The sequence below is a fragment of the Solanum verrucosum genome, unplaced genomic scaffold (assembly GCF_900185275.1).
Source record: "Solanum verrucosum unplaced genomic scaffold, falcon-dt-bn FXZP01000238.1, whole genome shotgun sequence".
NCBI classification, from domain to species: Eukaryota; Viridiplantae; Streptophyta; class Magnoliopsida; order Solanales; family Solanaceae; genus Solanum; species Solanum verrucosum.
In genome coordinates, this window is record NW_026020630.1 from 4,354,714 (window position 1) to 4,374,222 (window position 19,509).

General features: G+C 32.3%; 4 protein-coding genes across 5 annotated transcripts; 2 read left to right on the plus strand and 2 right to left on the minus strand.

Moving 5' to 3' along the window:
* The first annotated feature begins 1,770 nt into the window (after positions 1–1,770).
* Positions 1,771–3,225, plus strand: LOC125811641 (probable glutathione S-transferase). Its single transcript, XM_049491165.1, has 2 exons — positions 1,771–2,094; positions 2,691–3,225. Exons 1-2 carry the CDS (start codon positions 1,777–1,779, stop codon positions 3,033–3,035), a joined length of 663 nt encoding a protein of 220 aa, XP_049347122.1. The 5' UTR covers positions 1,771–1,776; the 3' UTR covers positions 3,036–3,225.
* Positions 3,226–3,874: 649 nt separating this feature from the next.
* On the minus strand, positions 3,875–4,902 carry LOC125811633 (probable glutathione S-transferase). Its single transcript, XM_049491158.1, has 2 exons — positions 4,567–4,902; positions 3,875–4,198 (listed from the first exon to the last, which is right to left on the minus strand). Exons 1-2 carry the CDS (start codon positions 4,879–4,881, stop codon positions 3,875–3,877), a joined length of 639 nt encoding a protein of 212 aa, XP_049347115.1. The 5' UTR covers positions 4,882–4,902.
* A 765-nt stretch (positions 4,903–5,667) lies between these two features.
* Positions 5,668–7,077, minus strand: LOC125811594 (glutathione S-transferase U25-like). Its single transcript, XM_049491115.1, has 2 exons — positions 6,677–7,077; positions 5,668–6,318 (listed from the first exon to the last, which is right to left on the minus strand). Exons 1-2 carry the CDS (start codon positions 6,995–6,997, stop codon positions 5,980–5,982), a joined length of 660 nt encoding a protein of 219 aa, XP_049347072.1. The 5' UTR covers positions 6,998–7,077; the 3' UTR covers positions 5,668–5,979.
* Positions 7,078–8,311: 1,234 nt separating this feature from the next.
* On the plus strand, positions 8,312–18,025 carry LOC125811767 (ethylene receptor 1). Of its 2 annotated transcripts, none has more exons than XM_049491305.1 (7): positions 8,312–8,499; positions 12,611–13,528; positions 14,947–15,315; positions 15,458–15,724; positions 15,856–15,983; positions 16,126–16,323; positions 17,384–18,025. In XM_049491305.1, exons 1-7 carry the CDS (start codon positions 8,470–8,472, stop codon positions 17,736–17,738), a joined length of 2,265 nt encoding a protein of 754 aa, XP_049347262.1. In that variant the 5' UTR covers positions 8,312–8,469; the 3' UTR covers positions 17,739–18,025. The 2 variants fall into 2 exon arrangements, with proteins under 2 accessions (XP_049347262.1, XP_049347263.1); XM_049491306.1 differs by having other exon boundaries at positions 8,411–8,499; positions 17,393–18,025.
* The last annotated feature ends 1,484 nt before the right edge of the window (positions 18,026–19,509 follow it).

Genomic DNA, 19,509 nt, shown 5'->3' on the forward strand with positions numbered 1-19,509 from the left:
GTATCATATCGTTTAAATCAATGGTTAGACAATGACGAAAAGACTCATTTTACGTAACGACTGATTTGTTGTGATCGCGTCATTACCTTAATATTTTCTTCTCATTTTGTTTTTATTTGTTATTTAATAATTATTTTTAATCTTTTGCCGTACATTTTCATAGTTGCTTTACCTCGTATCCTACTTTTCTTATAGGTTTATTATTCAAATTATGGATGTGTGACATTATACAACGACGAAGAACGATACAATCTATCTAAACATTTATGTTATTCATTCGCTCTTGTATTCATGCACACATTTAGACTAGATCATCAAATACAATACATGAGTATACAAAGATATAAACACAAAAAAATGCAAGGGAGTGTATTCATTCGCTCTAATTTCACTCGTATAAGAGCGAAAAAGGAGCGAGAGATGGAGAGAGGCGAGTGGATTATGATTTTGAGGTGCAAAAATTAAAGACCCTACCAAATATAGAGATATTTGGGCGAATAATCCACTTAAATTCAGTTCAACTCACCTATTTAACACTCCTAAATTGGATTAAATATTGAGTGGGGTATGATTTTATTTATTTATTATTCAATTTATTTTATTTCACTCAATTATAGCCCAACTTGCCGACACCACTAACGTCAAGAAAAAGTTTCAATATTCAATATTATACAAACAGTATCAAATGTCTATATTTATTAAAAATATTTTTTTATATTTACAAATATTTTAATATTTTTATTTTACTTTTAATAAATAATTTAAATTATATAAATATTTAAGACTTATTTTAGATTATAAATATTAGAAAAAATTGCTCATTCTTAATTTTTATATTTAAACAAATAATATCACGTAAATTAAGACAAAAACAAATATACTAATTTGAGATCAAATTATTTTACCTGCCACTTTGTTTCTTTGGATGAAGACAAACTTAGCATATTGAAGTTTCAAATTTCAAGGGTTATATAAATAAAAAATGTAATAAAAATATTAAACACCGAGTGAAACTGTAGCTAGATGTAATTGAATCTCATCAAATCTTTGTGACGCTAATGATGTTTCTTGACCTCTTAAGAAAATATTTGGGATTCTTCAATAAAGAATATTGTAAAAGCAAAACATATAAATCATATTAATTATAACAAGTCACTAATTGCATTAAACAAATGTAAAAGCAGAAAAAAAAAACGAATAAAGAATGCCAAGATCAATTAGTGACCAAAGATTATAATAATATATCATAGGAAATTTTTATGAGTGAATATAATCTTTACAATTTTTGATTTATTAAAGTATATATAGAAAAAAAAAGTGAATAACTAATATGAGATGAAGAGAGTTTTGGAATGTACTTAGTTTTGATACATGATAAAAATTGTACATTAAATCTGATAAAATATTAAACACTAGCTTATAAAGTGAAATTTATCAAAACCATATAAAAGGTTACAAAATCCACAATATCTCATCGATGTAGGACTCAATGATATATGACTTTATATTTTGTACACAATCTATATAAATATTTTTTTATACTATCATATCATTAAAATAATTTCTATAAATAAACCTTCATAAAATATGTCCTTCGACATTTGAAAATAAAATATGTTATCTAATACAATTTAAAAAGGTGATTATAATATTATATAAAAATTATTTACACTGATGATGCACGTTACTCTAAAAAAACTCTTTATATAGTGCTTCATATCAATAGTCAATACTCATCAATAACATTAGTATTCAATACTTTTGCTCTAAAATAGAATGGAAGAAGAAGTGATTTTATTAGATTTTTGGTGTAGTATGTATGGTATGAGGGCAAGAATTGCACTTGAAGAAAAAGGTATAAAATATGAATACAAAGAAGAAGATTTGAAGAATAAAAGCCCTTTGCTTTTACAAATGAATCCAATTCACAAGAAAATTCCAGTATTAATTCATAATGGAAAATCAATTTGTGAATCACTTGTTATAATTCAATATATTGATGATGTTTGGAAGGGAATTGGTCCTTTGTTAATTCCTAAAGATCCTTATGAGAAAGCTCAAGCTTGGTTTTGGTCTGATTATATGGACAATACTGTAAGTAAAAAAAAAATTAATTTTATTTCCTTTTTTGCTTTAATTTTATTCGCGCTCGAAAGGAGAGATTTGATTTTATAGTCGTTATAGTACTAGTTATAATATGATTTTTCTTAGAGGTGAAAATTAGGATTTGAAGGCAATGAGAAATTAGGATTTTAGTCTTTTAAAGTTATTGATTTTGAAATTACTAATTTGTACTGTTCATTTTAAAAGCTCAAGGTTTCATCTGAATTTACGGTCAAAATTACTAGTTTGACTCTTGAGATTTGAACAACAATATAAATTGTGATATAATTAAGGAGCAGTAAATGAGGGTAGATAATGTTCATCTTTTAATTCAAAGAGGATCAATAATGTTTTCACTCACCCTTTAGCTCGACTTGAACTCTCAATCTACTGATCGATGGTAGAGATGCTCAACCACTTGAGCAAGTCTCACTTGTCTCTTATAATTAATGTTTTTTCATTCAAGAAAAAAGAAGAAAAAACTAAAACGACAACTAAATAGGAACAGAAGGAGTAATATATTTTGTGTAGACAAAAAAAGAAAAGTGTGTTGGATTGAATAATTTCAATTGTGCAAAATAATGAAGGTACATGAATATGCAAGAAAGACATGGGCAACAAAAGGAGAAGAACAAGAGCAAGCAATCAAAGACTTTTTAGATGGACTTAAATTGCTAGAAGGAGTACTTGGTGACAAACCATATTTTGGAGGTGATAATTTTGGATTTCTTGATGTATCTTTGATTGGTTACTATAGTTGGTTTCTTGCCTATGAAACATTTGGAAAATTTAATGTTGAATTAGAATGTCCCAAATTGATTTCATGGGTGAAAAGGTGTTTGGAAAGAGATAGTGTTTCTAAGGCACTTCCTGATTCTAAGAAAGTTTGTGAGTTTGTCCTTCACCTTAGGAAGGAGTTTGGATTGGAATGATAAGACACGAGAGTCGTCTTTGTTAAATAGTATTTAGTCAGGAGGCTTCATGTATCGAATGGAGAAAAAATAAAAAGAAGACATGGACATGTCTCTTGTTGGATTCTGTTTTTAGTGTTTTTGTTTTTGTGGATTTCACTTATGTAATAAATGTTCTCCTTATATGATGAAAGAATGGATCTTTTGGCTTTCTTGATTTCATTGCCAACAAGTAGAATGTAGTGGAAATCTATTACTTTGGAAGTGAGTAACGCTCTTCTTTTAGCAATTTCTTGTTCCGGCTGTGAAGATAAAATGTACTTAGATAGAGGAACGATTTTCAATAGACACTCGATTTAAAAAAGGATGATAAAAAATTGTTCGTAAAAATTATCGTCAAATTGATTCGGCAAACAAGGGGGAAGTCTGCCACATCAACCCTTTAAGAGATAGGGACTCCAGCGCAGCGATAAGAAAAAATCACTCAGTGAATCGGTGGATCACACACTTGGAGAAGGGAACAGGGGACAACAATAGCATTTAGAAGGTCCATAAACCCCAAATTTACACAAAGATTCATTGTTTGCTAGCTTACCATTCAACAATTTCATAAAATCTCCTACTACAATTTCCTACCTGAAGTAGTTTTATTACACTAAGACTTACTAGAAATCCACCCCTTAATAGCATAATAAAAACATTTATTTATTCTTTATATATACATAAATATAGATAAACAACATTTATTTTATAACTACCTGGGAAGTTTTCAAAAAGAAAAAACATAATAACTAACACACACATAACATCCTCACAGCTTAACTCCATCAAGTCTGTTTGTACGAATACAACGAAAAGACCTATGGAAGGCCAAGTTGTTGTTTCAATTTTAACACGTACTCATAAACTTTATTTGGCTCCGCTAGGGATTTGGAGACACTATCTTTATGCATACATTTGTTGGCCCATGCCACAAACTTTGGACACTCTTTTTCTATGTTAAAATTCCCAAATTTCTCAAAAGTTGGGAACCAACTATAGAAAGGAATTAAAGCCAAATCCACAAACCCAAAATTTTCTCCATTGAAATATGGCAATAACTTTAGGCACTCTATGAATTCTTTCTTGGCTGCTTCTTGATCTTCCCCTTTTGTAGTCCATATTCTCCTTCCACTCTCGTAAACCTGTAACGAGAAAACGCTCTCTATTAAGAACTTCTTCATTTTCAATTTTGAAAGTAAATTTGTATTTTTCTCTGATCTCAATTTTAAATTTCATGCAAAAATGACTAAATTTCAATAATATGTACTTAAACTTCAGTTATATGAAATTTCAAAACTCTATATACTGATGTCAATATGACTTAGATGGTGATCTCAAAATTGAACGTAAACTTTTTATTTAACTAATTAAAATTAGTGAAACCACCCTCGACTACCTACTACCTCGACTACCTACTAACCTGCTAAAGTAAAATATTAAAATCTTTACATATACACCAACTATTTTAGTAATTAAAGAAAATATATAATATATAGATGTAATTGTATACCTTTTTGTCAATAAAATCAGCCCAAAACCTAGCTTGAGCCCTCTTATAAGGATCAGATGGCATCAAAGGAGATTTGTCCTTCCAAACCTCATCTATATACTCAACAATTATGAGTGACTCACAAATTGGTTTTCCATTATGAATTAACACTGGAATTTTCTTATGAATTGGATTCATTTGTAGTAAAAGTGAACTTTTATTACTCAAATCTTCCTCTTTGTATTCATATTTAATCCCTTTTTCATCTAATGCAATTCTTGCCCTCATACCAAACATACTCACATAAGCACTCAAAAGAACAACTTCATTACTCATTTTTGCTAATTAAAAGATGTAAAATTAAAGTGGAACTAAAATATATGTGATGAACACTTAAATAGAAAATTATGTCTATAAATAGAGTTTGCTGGTTGTACTATCAAGAATGACTACATATTTCTAGGAACTTCTCTTATAATCTAGAGGGATTTTTCTTTTATTTTACATTCGAATAAAATTTAAAAAAAAGAACAAATTTAATTGATCATCATTATCTCAAAGATATGAATGACTTTACTATAAATAGAAAATATGATTAGTCATAGGTTGATGAGGCTTTAATTTAATTAATTAATTTTATTATCAAGAATGCCCCACATCTTTCTGGACCTTCTCTTTTAATCTGGAAAATAAAAATAAAAACTGGATCATCATTATCTTATCTTAAGTTATATATATGTGTTGTGTCATCAAAGTCTAATGCAGCCGATTAGCCAGCAAAATCGTGATTACTAAGACAATGTAAATTAGTATTAAGTAAGTCTAAATTTATCTCTCGGGTACTGAGTTGCTTTTATTAAGGAATGATTTACTCCTTAATTATATGAAATTTTCTAACATAAATTTGAATTTAGTCGAATTTCAATATTAATATCAAATGAAAAATAGTATATATATAGACGTATAATTTAAATTTCGAAACTGTACTATTTGCATTCAATAATCGTTTCATTATAGAACTTTTGAGTATGGACACACACATATATTAAGTAGTCTTAATAATATATATATATAGTATTATTGCGAGGAATATGAATACATAGGTGAACTTATGTTCCTTCATATAGATACACTACTCTTACTTATCGTTTACGTGACTTCAACATCCAAACATATCGACTAGTATTATTACAAGGAATATGAATACATAGGTGAACTCGTGTTCTTTCATATAGATATACTTTTTATCTATATAATACTCATACTTATAATTTATACGTGACTTCAACATCCAAACATATCAATTGATGAAGAAGATGTTAAATCATTAGACCATCTAACTCATGATGGTCCCACCTCAAACAAGATGACATGTTCGATCATTAAAACATAAAATTCTGAATCTGTCTTTGTGTTTACTAATTAAACATGTGATCACCAACCTTTCTTGAATTCCAAATAAGCTTGATAGACTTGATCTGAAGTAGGAAGTGACTTGGATACTGAGTCTCTTTTGAAACACCTTTCTCCCCACATCACTAACTTGGGACATTCTATTTCAATTGTGTTGAAATTTGCAAAGGTCTTGAAGACAATAAACCAATTGTAGAAAGGAACAAGTGCAATGTCTACAAATCCAAATACATCTCCTCCAAAATAAAGTTTGTCTCCAAGTTCTTCTTCCAAAAACTTTGACCATTCTACAAGTTCTTTCTTACCATCTTCTTGTTCTTCATTTTGCCCCATCCATACCTTTACACTTGACCCATGTACCTAAAATTAATGCTTGTAGGGTTATTTATATGATGATAAGATTAATAACTATTTCCATACATTTCACGTATCTTTAATTTAAGATTATAAAATTCAAAAGTCTTTTTTATTTTCTTAAACTTTATGTCAAGTCAAAAGACAAACGAATTAAAACAAAGAGAGTATTACTTTATGCAGAATATATACCTGAATATAATTAAATTCTGCATAACTGCATAACTAATTTCAATGATACTAATACCTGCATAACTCTAACCACCGTTCAAACAACCCCCAAGTCTATACAAGTTAGTCAAATCACACAAACATACAACTTTACATATGAAATGAATTAAGGAAGAGTTAAAAAGTCCTTTACCTTCTTGTTGATGAAGTCAACCAAGAACCTAGTTTTTGCTCTTTGATAAGGTTCAGAGGGCAATAAGGGAAAATTGTTTTTCCAAATCTCATCAATATATTGAATTATGATATTTGATTCACAAATAGATTTACCCTTATGAACAAGAACCGGTATTTTGTGATGAACCGGGTTCATTTCCAAAAGCAAAGGACTTTTATTAGACAAATCCTCAAACTTGTGGATGTAGTTGACTCCTTTTTCAACTAGGGCAATTCTTGCCATTGTTCCAAAAGGACTAGGCCAATAATCTAAAAGTACAACTTCTTCTTCTTGTGTCATGTTTTTTGAAAGTTTGGGAAATATCAAAGGAATAGTACTATTAGTAGAAGACTTGTAAGAAGAAGAGGTGATTAAGAGTGTGAGGGTTTGTGTGGTTCTTTATTGTGGTGTGCTAGGAGTCATTAAGGAGAGATTTACCATTTGATTGAGACAAGAAAGGGACAATTATGTAATCATTTGAATTTTTTACTAATTGAGTCTTTTATAAAAAAAAAATTAATTGTTATCATTCCTTGTGTTATACTAATCAATTAGAAGGTTATTTGTTTGTGCTTGACGAAGATCTGAATCTGAATATATAATGGTGTATTCATTTATATTAATATTTGTAGTCTAACACTCTATTTACGTTTACTAGATAATTTATGGGGATAGTTTTCACTTTCATTCTATCTACATTCACTAGATACTATTAGTCTATTACTAATTATTTTTATCCTCATAACTATTATTATCACCTATAACTATCAACTACCATCATCAATCATCTCTATCATTACAATAATTATATATTGATGTCAACCACTATTGGAACTACTCTTACTACTCCTTTAAAGAGTTTGACTCCTATATTAACTAATAATCCTACGGACAAGGATAGCTTAGTTTTAGTATGATTAGATTTCCTAGGTCATATATAACTTATACCACCATAGTTGTATATAAATATAGGAGTGGACATAACACATTGAAAAGCAACATAAATAATATATCATTTCGTACTTGCTTTTGATAAATATCACAAACTGACAACCATTACTTTCAGTCGCTATCACACTTACCACATTTATCATTATAAGTTATATACCATTGCCACCAACACCATCACCTCCACTATTACTATCAACCATTATTACCATTACGGTCAGTCTTAATCATCAATCACTTCCACCATCACGCACAATTAAAAGATTTGTAAGAAAAAGAGGATAGAATATGAGAGTTTATGGTTATTTTTGTAGTGTGCCTGTAGCACTCCACTTAGGATACAAATTGCCATGTATGACGTCATCTAAAACGCATATGTCTATTTGTTCAATTTTATATAAGTTAAAGTGTCTATTTGTATACATTCAAAGTCAAAGGACACAAATATTAACTGAAGTCAAATTAAAAAGTTTGTTTGTTTATTATGCTAAATTTATAATATGACTAGTCTTGTTGATACCCCATCTACAAGGTAATCTCTTTTCCTTATCTTTTTTTTCCAAAAAAACATTTCCATGTGAAAAAGTTCTTAAATTTTTAATAATATATCAAATTTGAGATGAAAATAATTCAATTATGTCTGCCATTGGAGTCCAATTCAGTCAACTTGACAAAAAAAACCCAACTGTTTGACCCGTGAAATTACAAATTGGGTCATTTCCTTTTCTAGCCAACTCCATTGTTTCACTTTCCCTTTTGATCATCATCTTCATTATCAATCTTCATCACTTTTTTTTCGCTCCATTTTTTTTTTTTTGGCCACGATGGGATCTCTTCTCCGGATGAATCGCCTTGTAAGTCTCATAAACCCTAACTACTTTTTTTTCTTTTTTTTTTTTTGCCAATTTTGACTTTTAATTGCTGAAAACTAGTCTTATTGAAGTGTTTTTCTTAGGTTTACTTGTTGTTAATTAGCTTCACTTGTAATAATGTATTCAAAGTTCGTGATGAATCGTTTGAATGTTGAATTTCAGCTCATTTTTGCAGATTGTGTTGTTTATAATAACGATTGATTTGGGTGTTTAACTAGCTCAAATTGATTAATTTAGAATAACCTAAACTGAATAATTGAAGTTTCCAGGCAGTTACTGAGGTTTGATTTTTCATGGAGCAAGGTTATTAGTGGAGAGTGGGGTTTGGAATGATTTTTAAGAATGAATAATATGTAAATGAACTGAAATTGCAATCGATTAACGATTTTTAGAGTTTAATTGCTTTTGTTGTGATAATGTCTTCATAATTGTGATGGTGCTTTGATCATTTTTTCGGAATATGTTCTTGTGGTTTGAGTTTGTGGGATGAATGTGAAGTTCAGCTCATTTTTGCATGTTCGTTTTATTTATCCCCGAAAGACTGATTTCGGTGTTTAACTAGCTCAAATCAGTTAGTCTACAACAACATGCTAACTGTAATCCGACAAATGGGATTTGGGGAGGGTAGAGTGTAAGCAGACCTTATACCTACCTTACCACAAATGGGATTTGGGATAAGATGTGTATCCCTCATCTCTAGTGGTTCACTATTTGAGGAATAATTCCTGGAAGAAGACTATCGTAAACACATTCGCTAAACATATCTCAGGATGGTATCAAAGAAGAAATAAATGAAGATTAAAGGCGTGCGAGAGTGATAAAAACAAACCAAAAGCTGCTAATGGAGAAGAGTGCAAATTGAGAAATAATTTCATGTGTAAAGTATGCACAAGGAAAATATGTCACATACGGTGAAAACTTTGCACTAACCGCATATGCCACAGTTTTCCCAAGTTAAGAAAATCTAATACTAGTAAAATATAACTCAAACTAACTCAAATCTTCAAAAAATGCGGAAGTGAACATTTAAATGAATAATATCGAGGATGTTACGTACTAATAAAATGAGCATAATATTTGGATGATGAAATAATATCTTTTAAGTGCTGAATAATGATTGTCTGGCTATAACTCTGAGGGAACAAATTGTTCTGAAATGCACTATCACTGAAAGTGAATATGACATCATTGAAATTTGGAGGATCTAAGTAGATTCATGCTTTCTTACATCATATGTTCTTTTCTATTGCAATGTTGGTTCCTATAGCATCATTATATTAATCAAATTTATTTCACAGTTCTAACCACATAACCTATTTTCAGAATTTGTATTTATTTTGTCCCACAAAATAATGAACATTCAGACCAAGCATGTGCATGTCATACGTTCGGTAACCTATACATTTTGCCTTTTTTTTTTCTTTTTAAAGAGGTCATGAGCTTCTTCATTATTAGTACAAAAAATGGACAAATACACGTGAATGATATGCTCTATTTGCTGACCTCATCACAATGCTTTTCCTATGAAAAGCTATGAAACTACAGATGTGGAGAAGTATGCTCCTCATTCACCATAGGCAGATCTAGTAACAATAGATGTTTAGAAGAGGGAACACATCAAACCAAGATATCAAGAAGAAAAAAGTGACCAAATCGGGCCCTAAATATTTTCTTTCTTCTTTCTCTATATTTTGTATATATTTTATGACATTCAATAATAATAAATGTTAGGATAGATGGTCAAGACCTCATAATTTATTTTTGATGAAGAGACCTCATAATTTATTTTGTGAACACGATTCGTACGTTCTAGTGTATTTAGCCATTAGTTGACGCATAAGACAAAAATTCTTGTTGTTTGTCGTTCACCACATGTGAAAATCAAATTATAGATAATGAAAATCAGATTATAGATGCGAAACTATTAAACAGATGCAGCAGAACTACGAAATAGATGTAAATATGTTTCTTTCTTTCTCATTATACTTATCCTCCATACATGCCATAAAAATCAAGTACTCAGTTCAAGTTTTTAAAATAAATCATTAGAAGTAGGAAAACATTACCTAGACTTACAAGTTTAAATTTTTGCTTCTTCTTGAAGGACTTAGTGTGGGGCTTCCATTGTTTTTTGTGAGAAATATCCTGAAAATGAAGGTGAAATTGGCATTGTTAATAATACCATGTTTAGGATACTGTAAGGTGGCAACTATTCATTGGGAGAAATTATTGTCAAAGCGGTTTCTTTTCTTCCGTTGGCTGCATTAGGTGTCTTTTAAAGTAGGTTATTTAGGTAATTTAAATTTTATAGAGTATTTAGGTAATAACTTTTAAGTTTTTGAGTTCCTGCTTTCAATATTATATAGATCGGGCTCTAACGATAATTTGACTTGTGATCAAGCCATAGATACCGATAAGAAAAGAAATAGATGATAAAAATGATAATGATAAATAATTTTGTATAACAAGCTGTTCGTTTTATATTTTTATTCATAGAAAATTTATGTTCTTGGGAGTCCCTGATGGTTAAATACAACAAGATTTACCATGACTGCTACTTTAGAGAAACACTTAAGTGAAAGCCTATAAAATTGCATCTGTAACTGGATACCTACATTGAAAACCATCTTTCACGTTTCGACTTTGATCATTTTGGACTAGCAGCACTATCTTTATAAACTAGACAGGCTACTGTGATCATATTCTCTCTGCTATGATCAATAATGGGCTCAGAAAGGAGCTCTAATATTAACTGCAATAAACTAAACTTGCAAGGCTCAGAAAGGAGCTCTAATATTAACTGCAATAAACTAAACTTGCAATCTATAGAGAGCAAAAGGAAAAGTTCATTTAATTGGCGAAATTGTGTAAAGCTCTCAGTACAATGAATCAAAAGGGAGATGATACAAGAGAAAGGGATTAAGAGGTAACTCCATCAATTGAGTGTTGTTTACCCAATGATCAATTTCATGCCAGAATGAATCGAGGAAACAAGGATGTCTACAATGTCAACAATAGCTCCACTCCTGCAGGAAGGTGAAAGGAGAGAAACTGGGAGAGGAAGAAAAGAGGAACTTTACTACTCTGTTCTAATCTATGTGAAGGTGTTTGACTGTGCTCGAAGTTTAAGAATGAAAGAAAGACTTTTGAGACTTGTTGTTCAAAGTAAGCCATTGTTAAGGGTAAAATGTGAAGTTTAAAGTTAAATTGTTACTAAATATAGAAATATGTCTGTTTTTGGGACTTATTTTAAAGGAAAGAGCGTCACATTAATTGGGACAGAGGGATGCATTATGTGACCAAAACTAAGATGTATATTCTTAGATGCAAGTGGCACCATAGATCTGGAACTGCCAAAAGGTATCCAATTAATCCATGCATGGCCTCCACTTACAATACCTGTGGGAAATAATTGTTCTTTCAACCTCCACAACTAATTGTCGAACTATTCTATCTATCTTTATTCCCTTAAATATAAAACTAATTACGCAGAGTATTTGGTGCTACTTTTTTCCAAGATATAGTGAAGATCCCTAGTTTCTTGTATTTGTGGGTAGCATTTGGAATTCGCTATAAGAACTATATCATGTTTGAAAACAGTTCTTATAATTTTCGACAAGATTGTTGAAGGAGTGTCTTATCTTTTAATGTATTCTTGACTAGAGGAGTTTAATAAAAAGAAAATAGAAAGGAACAAAGGAATGTACCAGTGTATAAAAGGAGTTGGGGCAAAGACATGAGAAACATTTAGACCTACGATTTCATCCTACATGTTATGCTTTTAGTTCTTTAGAGGTTTTAACATATTAAATCAGCAAAGTTGTGACATATATAAAGTGCATAACATAAAGATGAAATTCACAATTTGCTGTTCTTTTGGTGCAAGGGAACTATTTTTTACACTATAAGTTAGCTGTTAATTTCAATTTTTGCTTCTTCTTCACCTTGTTGTTCTTGGGTATAATTCCTTTTTCACAAACATATGTCATAACTTATGCTGCAATTAACTATATTCAGGTTGTTTAACTCTTGTTCAGCTTGTTATTCTTCTGAGGCATATTTCCTTTTCCTTATTTGCTAACTTATGCTGCAGTTATCTTCCATCGTGGAGTCATGTAACTGCATCATCGACCCACAGTTGCCTGCCGACGACTTGCTAATGAAGTATCAGTACATTTCTGATTTTTTCATAGCACTTGCTTATTTCTCCATTCCAGTGGAGTTGATATACTTCGTTAAGAAGTCTGCTGTCTTTCCATATAGATGGGTTCTTGTGCAGTTCGGTGCTTTCATAGTTCTTTGTGGAGCAACTCATCTTATCAACTTATGGACATTTAATATGCATACAAGGAATGTGGCAATAGTAATGACTACTGCAAAGGCCTTGACTGCGCTGGTGTCATGTGTAACCGCTCTCATGCTTGTCCACATCATTCCTGATTTATTAAGTGTCAAAACTAGGGAACTGTTCTTGAAAAAGAAAGCTGCACAGCTTGACCGTGAAATGGGTATTATTCGGACTCAAGAGGAGACAGGTAGACATGTTAGAATGCTAACTCATGAAATCCGAAGCACTCTTGATAGACATACTATTTTAAAGACTACACTTGTTGAACTAGGAAGAACATTGGCATTGGAAGAGTGTGCATTATGGATGCCAACACGTACTGGACTTGAGCTTCAGCTTTCTTACACTTTACGTCACCAAAATCCAGTTGGATTAACTGTACCCATTCAACTTCCTGTAATCAATCAAGTTTTCGGTACAAATCATGTCGTGAAAATATCACCAAATTCTCCTGTCGCAAAACTTCGACCTGCTGGGAAATACATGCCTGGTGAGGTGGTTGCTGTCAGGGTTCCACTTCTGCATCTGTCAAACTTTCAGATTAATGATTGGCCTGAACTTTCAACAAAGCGCTATGCTTTAATGGTTCTGATGCTTCCTTCGGACAGTGCAAGACAATGGCATGTTCATGAGCTGGAGCTTGTTGAAGTGGTAGCTGATCAGGTTTGATTTTTGTTATTGAAAATTTCTTAACATAATGTTTTAGAGTTTCCCTTTTATATATTTATGGATTGAACACAACCATGTTGACATACTGAGTGTTGGGTGTAAAATTAGACATGGAGAAAACCAATTACAAAAATCTGAGAATCTGCAAGCAGAATCATATGGCTTAGTTGTTCGTAGTATTATTGGTTTTATCCATTGGAATTGCACAGCTGAATTGTTATTACTGTTATTTTTGTTAAATTTTTCAAAGATAAATCAAAAGCTGAACTATAATGATCTTTTTTGCATACTTCGTCTGCTGATTGTTTTTTGGTGATTGAATAGTTAGGCCGGGTTGCGTATGAGTGTATCATAGTAGATTTTCTGATAGGACCTTAACTCCTTGGCTTTTGTTTTTATAGATGATCCCTTATATTAGAAGCACGGGGAATAGGATCGATGGTATATAGAAATATTAGGAACAGCCTTTCTGAATTATTTGAATATTCCTTTCATGGAACATAGAACTTCTTGTAGTGTATGTAGTTTTCTAAGTACTTTTATCATATGAAGTGAAAATAACGTTTGCGATAATGTATTTAGGTGTGTAAAAAGTAAATACTACTGAGTTTTACAAAAATAATTCAACGGAAGCCATTTAATTTTTTTACATATCTGGCATCTTACTTCTCCATCAGAGACTTTAGAGAACGTTAACTTTTTCATCCTGTCTCTGGTAGTGTACTGTTCTCTGATGAATGTAATTAACTCACTAGCAAGTAGCACACCTAGTCTTTGTTTGACTTGTTTAAAAATCATGATGTATCATCAGTTACAGTGAAGTGTCCAAGTTTTACTGCTTTTTGTTATTTGCATTGCAGAGTCTTAAAAATATTTCAGTTTTTCCTGGATTTCTCCTGTTTATCAATGGAAAATTCAACTCAATCAACTATGCCTCAATCAATTAGTTAGGGTCTTCAATATGAAACCTCTGTATCTAACCACTCCAACTCAGATCCAGAAATCAGATTTCAAAGAAATTCATCATAACTCAACTATAGGCTTGCTGTTAACCAACAATAATTCTCATTTGTCCAGACAGGCCACCAGCTATTATGCTTTCATTATGGGAAAAATTGACAATTAATTAAAGAAAGGAACAACTGAAGAAAAGACATCCATGTCAGCTTCCTCTCCCCAACCCTTGCCCTGAATAAGACAAAAAAAGTTTCTTTGAGAAAACTCTGAATATTGGAATCCGCCTCCTTTCTCCTAATTTTGGATGTTCTATTTCTAGACATATAGGGAAATACTCTATTCTAGTGGTCAGTGTCTGGTCGCAACTAGTTTTAGGTGTTTATATGTCTTATTTGATTTAATAAGAGCTATCCTTGAGTGCCCAGTGTGATTTAATCTACTCGTCGGCATTTCAGGTTGCTGTTGCTCTTTCACATGCTGCTATTTTAGAAGAATCAATGAGGGCTAGGGATCTTCTTATGGAGCAGAATGTGGCTCTTGATCTGGCGAGAAGAGAAGCAGAAATGGCTGTTCGTGCACGTAATGATTTCTTGGCTGTTATGAATCATGAAATGAGAACTCCCATGCATGCGATAATTGCACTTTCTTCCTTACTACAAGAAACTGATCTAACTCCAGAGCAACGTCTGATGGTTGAAACAATCCTCAAAAGCAGCAACCTTTTAGCAACGCTCATCAATGATGTCTTGGATCTTTCAAGGCTAGAGGATGGAAGTCTTCAACTTGATATTGACACTTTTAATCTCCATGCTCTATTTAGAGAGGTGCCCTTCATCACCCTCTTTTCTTTTTTACTTGCAAATTCTAGATTACCGTCAGGAAAAAAAGTGTCATTACTGATATTTTGCACTTCACTATGTTTTGCTGGACCTACTGACTGATTTATGTGTCTGCTTATTGCTGTAGGTCCTTAGCTTAATCAAGCCTATTGCATCTGTGAAAAAGCTGTTTGTCACACTTAGTTTGTCGTCAGATTTGCCGGAATATGTAATTGGGGATGAAAAACGGTTAATGCAAATTCTCTTAAACGTTGTTGGCAATGCTGTAAAGTTCTCAAAGGAAGGCAGCGTGTCAATCTCCGCTTTTGTTGCAAAATCAGATTCTTTAAGAGATCCTAGAGCCCCTGAATTTTTTGCTGTGCCTAGTGAAAATCACTTCTATTTTCGGGTGCAGGTATAATTTTTACAAGCTTGATATACTTTCTTTGATAGGTTAGGATAGTTACAAATTTGACATTTTAGACTTAAAACTGTCAGATGTTTTGTTCTTGATATTTCTAATATTCTAAGTAATAATTTCTGTAGATAAAAGATACGGGGATAGGAATTACACCGCAGGATATTCCCAACCTGTTTAGCAAGTTTACACAAAGCCAAACGCTAGCAACTACAAATTCCGGCGGCACTGGGCTTGGCCTTGCAATTTGTAAGAGGTACGGGGTACCCAGTTCCTAGGTGTTCTTTTCCAACTCTGATTTTCATTTTGCTATGTGAACTTGGTAACTGCTTCATATTCAATTTCTTTCCTCATACTGTATTTAATATTGACACATCTTCTAATGGGCCACAAAACAGGTTTGTGAATCTTATGGAAGGACATATTTGGATTGAAAGTGAAGGTCTTGGCAAGGGATCTACTGCTATATTTATCATTAAACTTGGCATTCCTGGACGTGCAAATGAATCTAAGCTCCCCTTTGTGACCAAATTGCCAGCAAATCACATGCAGATGAGTTTTCAAGGATTAAAGGTTTTGGTGATGGATGAGAATGGGTGAGTACTATCTGGACCCCTTTATCCCCAGCTCGTCTTGTCATACTGGTTAATGATCCATCTAGTTCATGAGTTTCTCATCTTATATGTATTGAGCTGTCTTACTCACTCTCACATGAGACTGAACATGTAAATACTTAACAAGAGGTAATAATGGCATGCCACATTTTGAAGAAGACCATTGCTTCTGCTAAGTCTACATAAGAGTACTGAAATTAGAATCTTCACAACTATATGTGGATGTGCTGGTGACATGTACTTAGGAGTATATGCCTTTTTCTAATGAAAAGAAGGAAAAGTGGTGGAAAAGTTAAGGATTTAGTTTTAGCATAATTGTACTTGAGCCAGCAGACCAACTGTTTTTGCTTCTACTTTTGTAACTAATTTGCATCTTCTTGATGCCTTCAATGGAACATTTACTTCATCAAAAAAAAAAAGTTAAGGATTTACCGTATCAGGATCGAGAGAAGGGAAGGAGAGATGACCAGCCTGACCCTAGGAGCTCACATCGTTATCTCTAGTTGGAAGAAGGGAGTGACCAACTGGAAGTAGTGCTTTCAAATCCAATAAAAGGGTATACTGCTCTTCAAGACATAGACAATGGAGGAAGAAGTGACTTCATAAATGTCTTAATACAAGTCTTTGGTATATATGCATCGAATTAAAGGATGTCACAGTCAATCTGGTTCACCTTAATATATATATGTTTTTTTCCTGAGACTTCTTAGACTAGAGCCAGTTACAGATTCCCTTTTCTCTTATTCTTTTACCCTTACACACACCCGCCCACACACCCCACCCCTGCCTTCCACTTTTCTCTCTGATGACTGCTATTGATATCTTTAATCTGAGGTAGTTATAAATTGAAGGTAGTTGTTTTATTGTCGGATACGAATTTGTATGATTGGTAACCCTACGACTCTGTGTGATCGTTGCTTTTCTTTTCTCTTTGATTTTACCTCATTATTATTATTATTATTATTATTTATCCTACCTGATTACATGATTAGTTGACATTAGTTATCAGAATTGTTTCTGTTTCTTATACTCCTTCATGCAGGGTTAGCAGGATGGTAACCAAGGGTCTGCTTACACACCTTGGATGTGATGTAACTACTGTTGGGTCACGTGATGAGTGCTTGAGAGTTGTTACACATGAACACAAGGTAGTTTTCATGGATGTCAGCATGCAAGGTATAAACTGTTATGAAGTCGCTGTAGTGATACATGAAAGGTTTGGGAAACGTCACGGTAGGCCACTTATTGTGGCACTGACTGGGAACACAGACAGAGTTACTAAAGAAAACTGCATGAGAGTTGGTATGGATGGAGTTATCCTAAAACCTGTGTCAGTGGATAAAATGAGAAGTGTTTTATCTGAGCTCTTAGAACATGGAGTTGTACTTGAATCTTAGTGAATGTAGGAGGAAAATGTGCAGCCCATATGAAAAATTCACCCAAATGCACGAGGCGTTGTATATAGTTCTCGTCTTTGGGTTCTTGGTGATAACACAATATGCCACTTGAAGAAGGTGTATGTAACGCGACGTTGCTCGAGGCATTCAACTAATTTGTAGAAAGGAGTTGATTTTTCCACTAAGCAGAAGTGTTCATATTCCATGGAACTTTGTATAAGATCTGATATTTGACACATCCCTTCATTTACTTGAAACATTAGAAACTTTATTGCCTTGGCTTAACATTTGGGGCAAAAACATGATTGGCCAATAGATTGTGTTTTATTTTTCTGTTTTTTCTATTGCCTTTTAATATCCATAGTGTTTTCTGACCTTACTAAATAGCAAAGAGCTTGAACTGAAGGGGTGTTTTGACTCTATGCATCACAGAAGCAACAGCAAATAACAAAACTAACTGGTCTTTCAAAAGGAGGAGGGGTTGGGGTTCTCTAGTTGAAAGTTATCAAAATATATTCTTCTGAGATTAAGGTAGACTTCTATTTTTTTTAATCATTATTATAAATGGGGGAATGGGAACGCGGAACGGGGAGTGGATTACAAGGTAGAATATTAAACTCTTCAATAAAGTAAAAGTTCAAATAGTCGACCAACTTAGCTAATTGGACTACTAAGTAGGTGTCTGACCGTATATTTCAATTTTTTTCACTTTGTTTGGAATTTATGAAGTCGGAGTTGTGTTTGATTGTACTTTTAACAAAGAATATTGAAATAATATTTTGTAATTAAATACAACTTTAAAAGTGAAAAGTAAATGGGGCAAACAAGATATAATTTGTTCTTTTTCAAATTTGAAATACAAATTGAAGTTACCAACAAAGGTTGTGGTGGAGTAGTAAGTATTTCTTCATCCTTAATCAGTTGTCTTGGGTTTGAGTTTCTCTGGGTATGGAGTCAGTCATCTTTGTTAGGGAGCGTTTTACCTACAATATGGAACTTCCTGGAGCAAAGTTGAATGTAGTGGTGCTCCAATGTGAGTATCAAATACCAAATAGAAATTTAATCGAACTTCAATCATGAAACATTAATTTTCAAATAAAGTGAAAAAATATTTTGTAATAAATGAATATTTTTTATAACCAAATGGGTCCTAAAATGTTTCTAGATAAGGTCAAGACTCTTTTTTTTTTGTGATGTAACAAGGCATAAACAATGCATATAAGTGATGTAAGACGTAGTTACAAACTATTGTTGAGGCTCGCCATTCAATATCAAATTGGTTGGAAGGTATATGGTGTAGTATTAAAATGCATGAACAACACCGCCAAAGTAGAATATATTCTATTAGTTTCGATTTGTTTGTTGGATTTTGATTTGATACATAATTTTAAATAAGAGATGTGTAGAATAATATATCAAAATACTTTTTAATTTTGTGATTTTAAATATATCAGATTGAAAGTTGAAATTAAGAATCATCAAAAAAAATATTCTTTTTGAAACGAGCTAAAAAAATTAAAACAAACAATCGAAACCGTGATCAAGGAAAAGTAGTAGTACTCCTTTTCAATTTATATGGTCGTATGCTTTTTTAGTTTGTTTAAATAATTTAATTAATTTGTCTTTCGGGAAAGTTCGGTTGATTTGAAGGGTGATTATCCACAAGCATGATTTGGTCCTCTTCCATGTCTTCTTAGTTGAGTAAGTCGGATATGGCTTGCTAATGCAGTTTACATCTCTGATATGGTTTATCGGCTATTCCAAAGTGAAG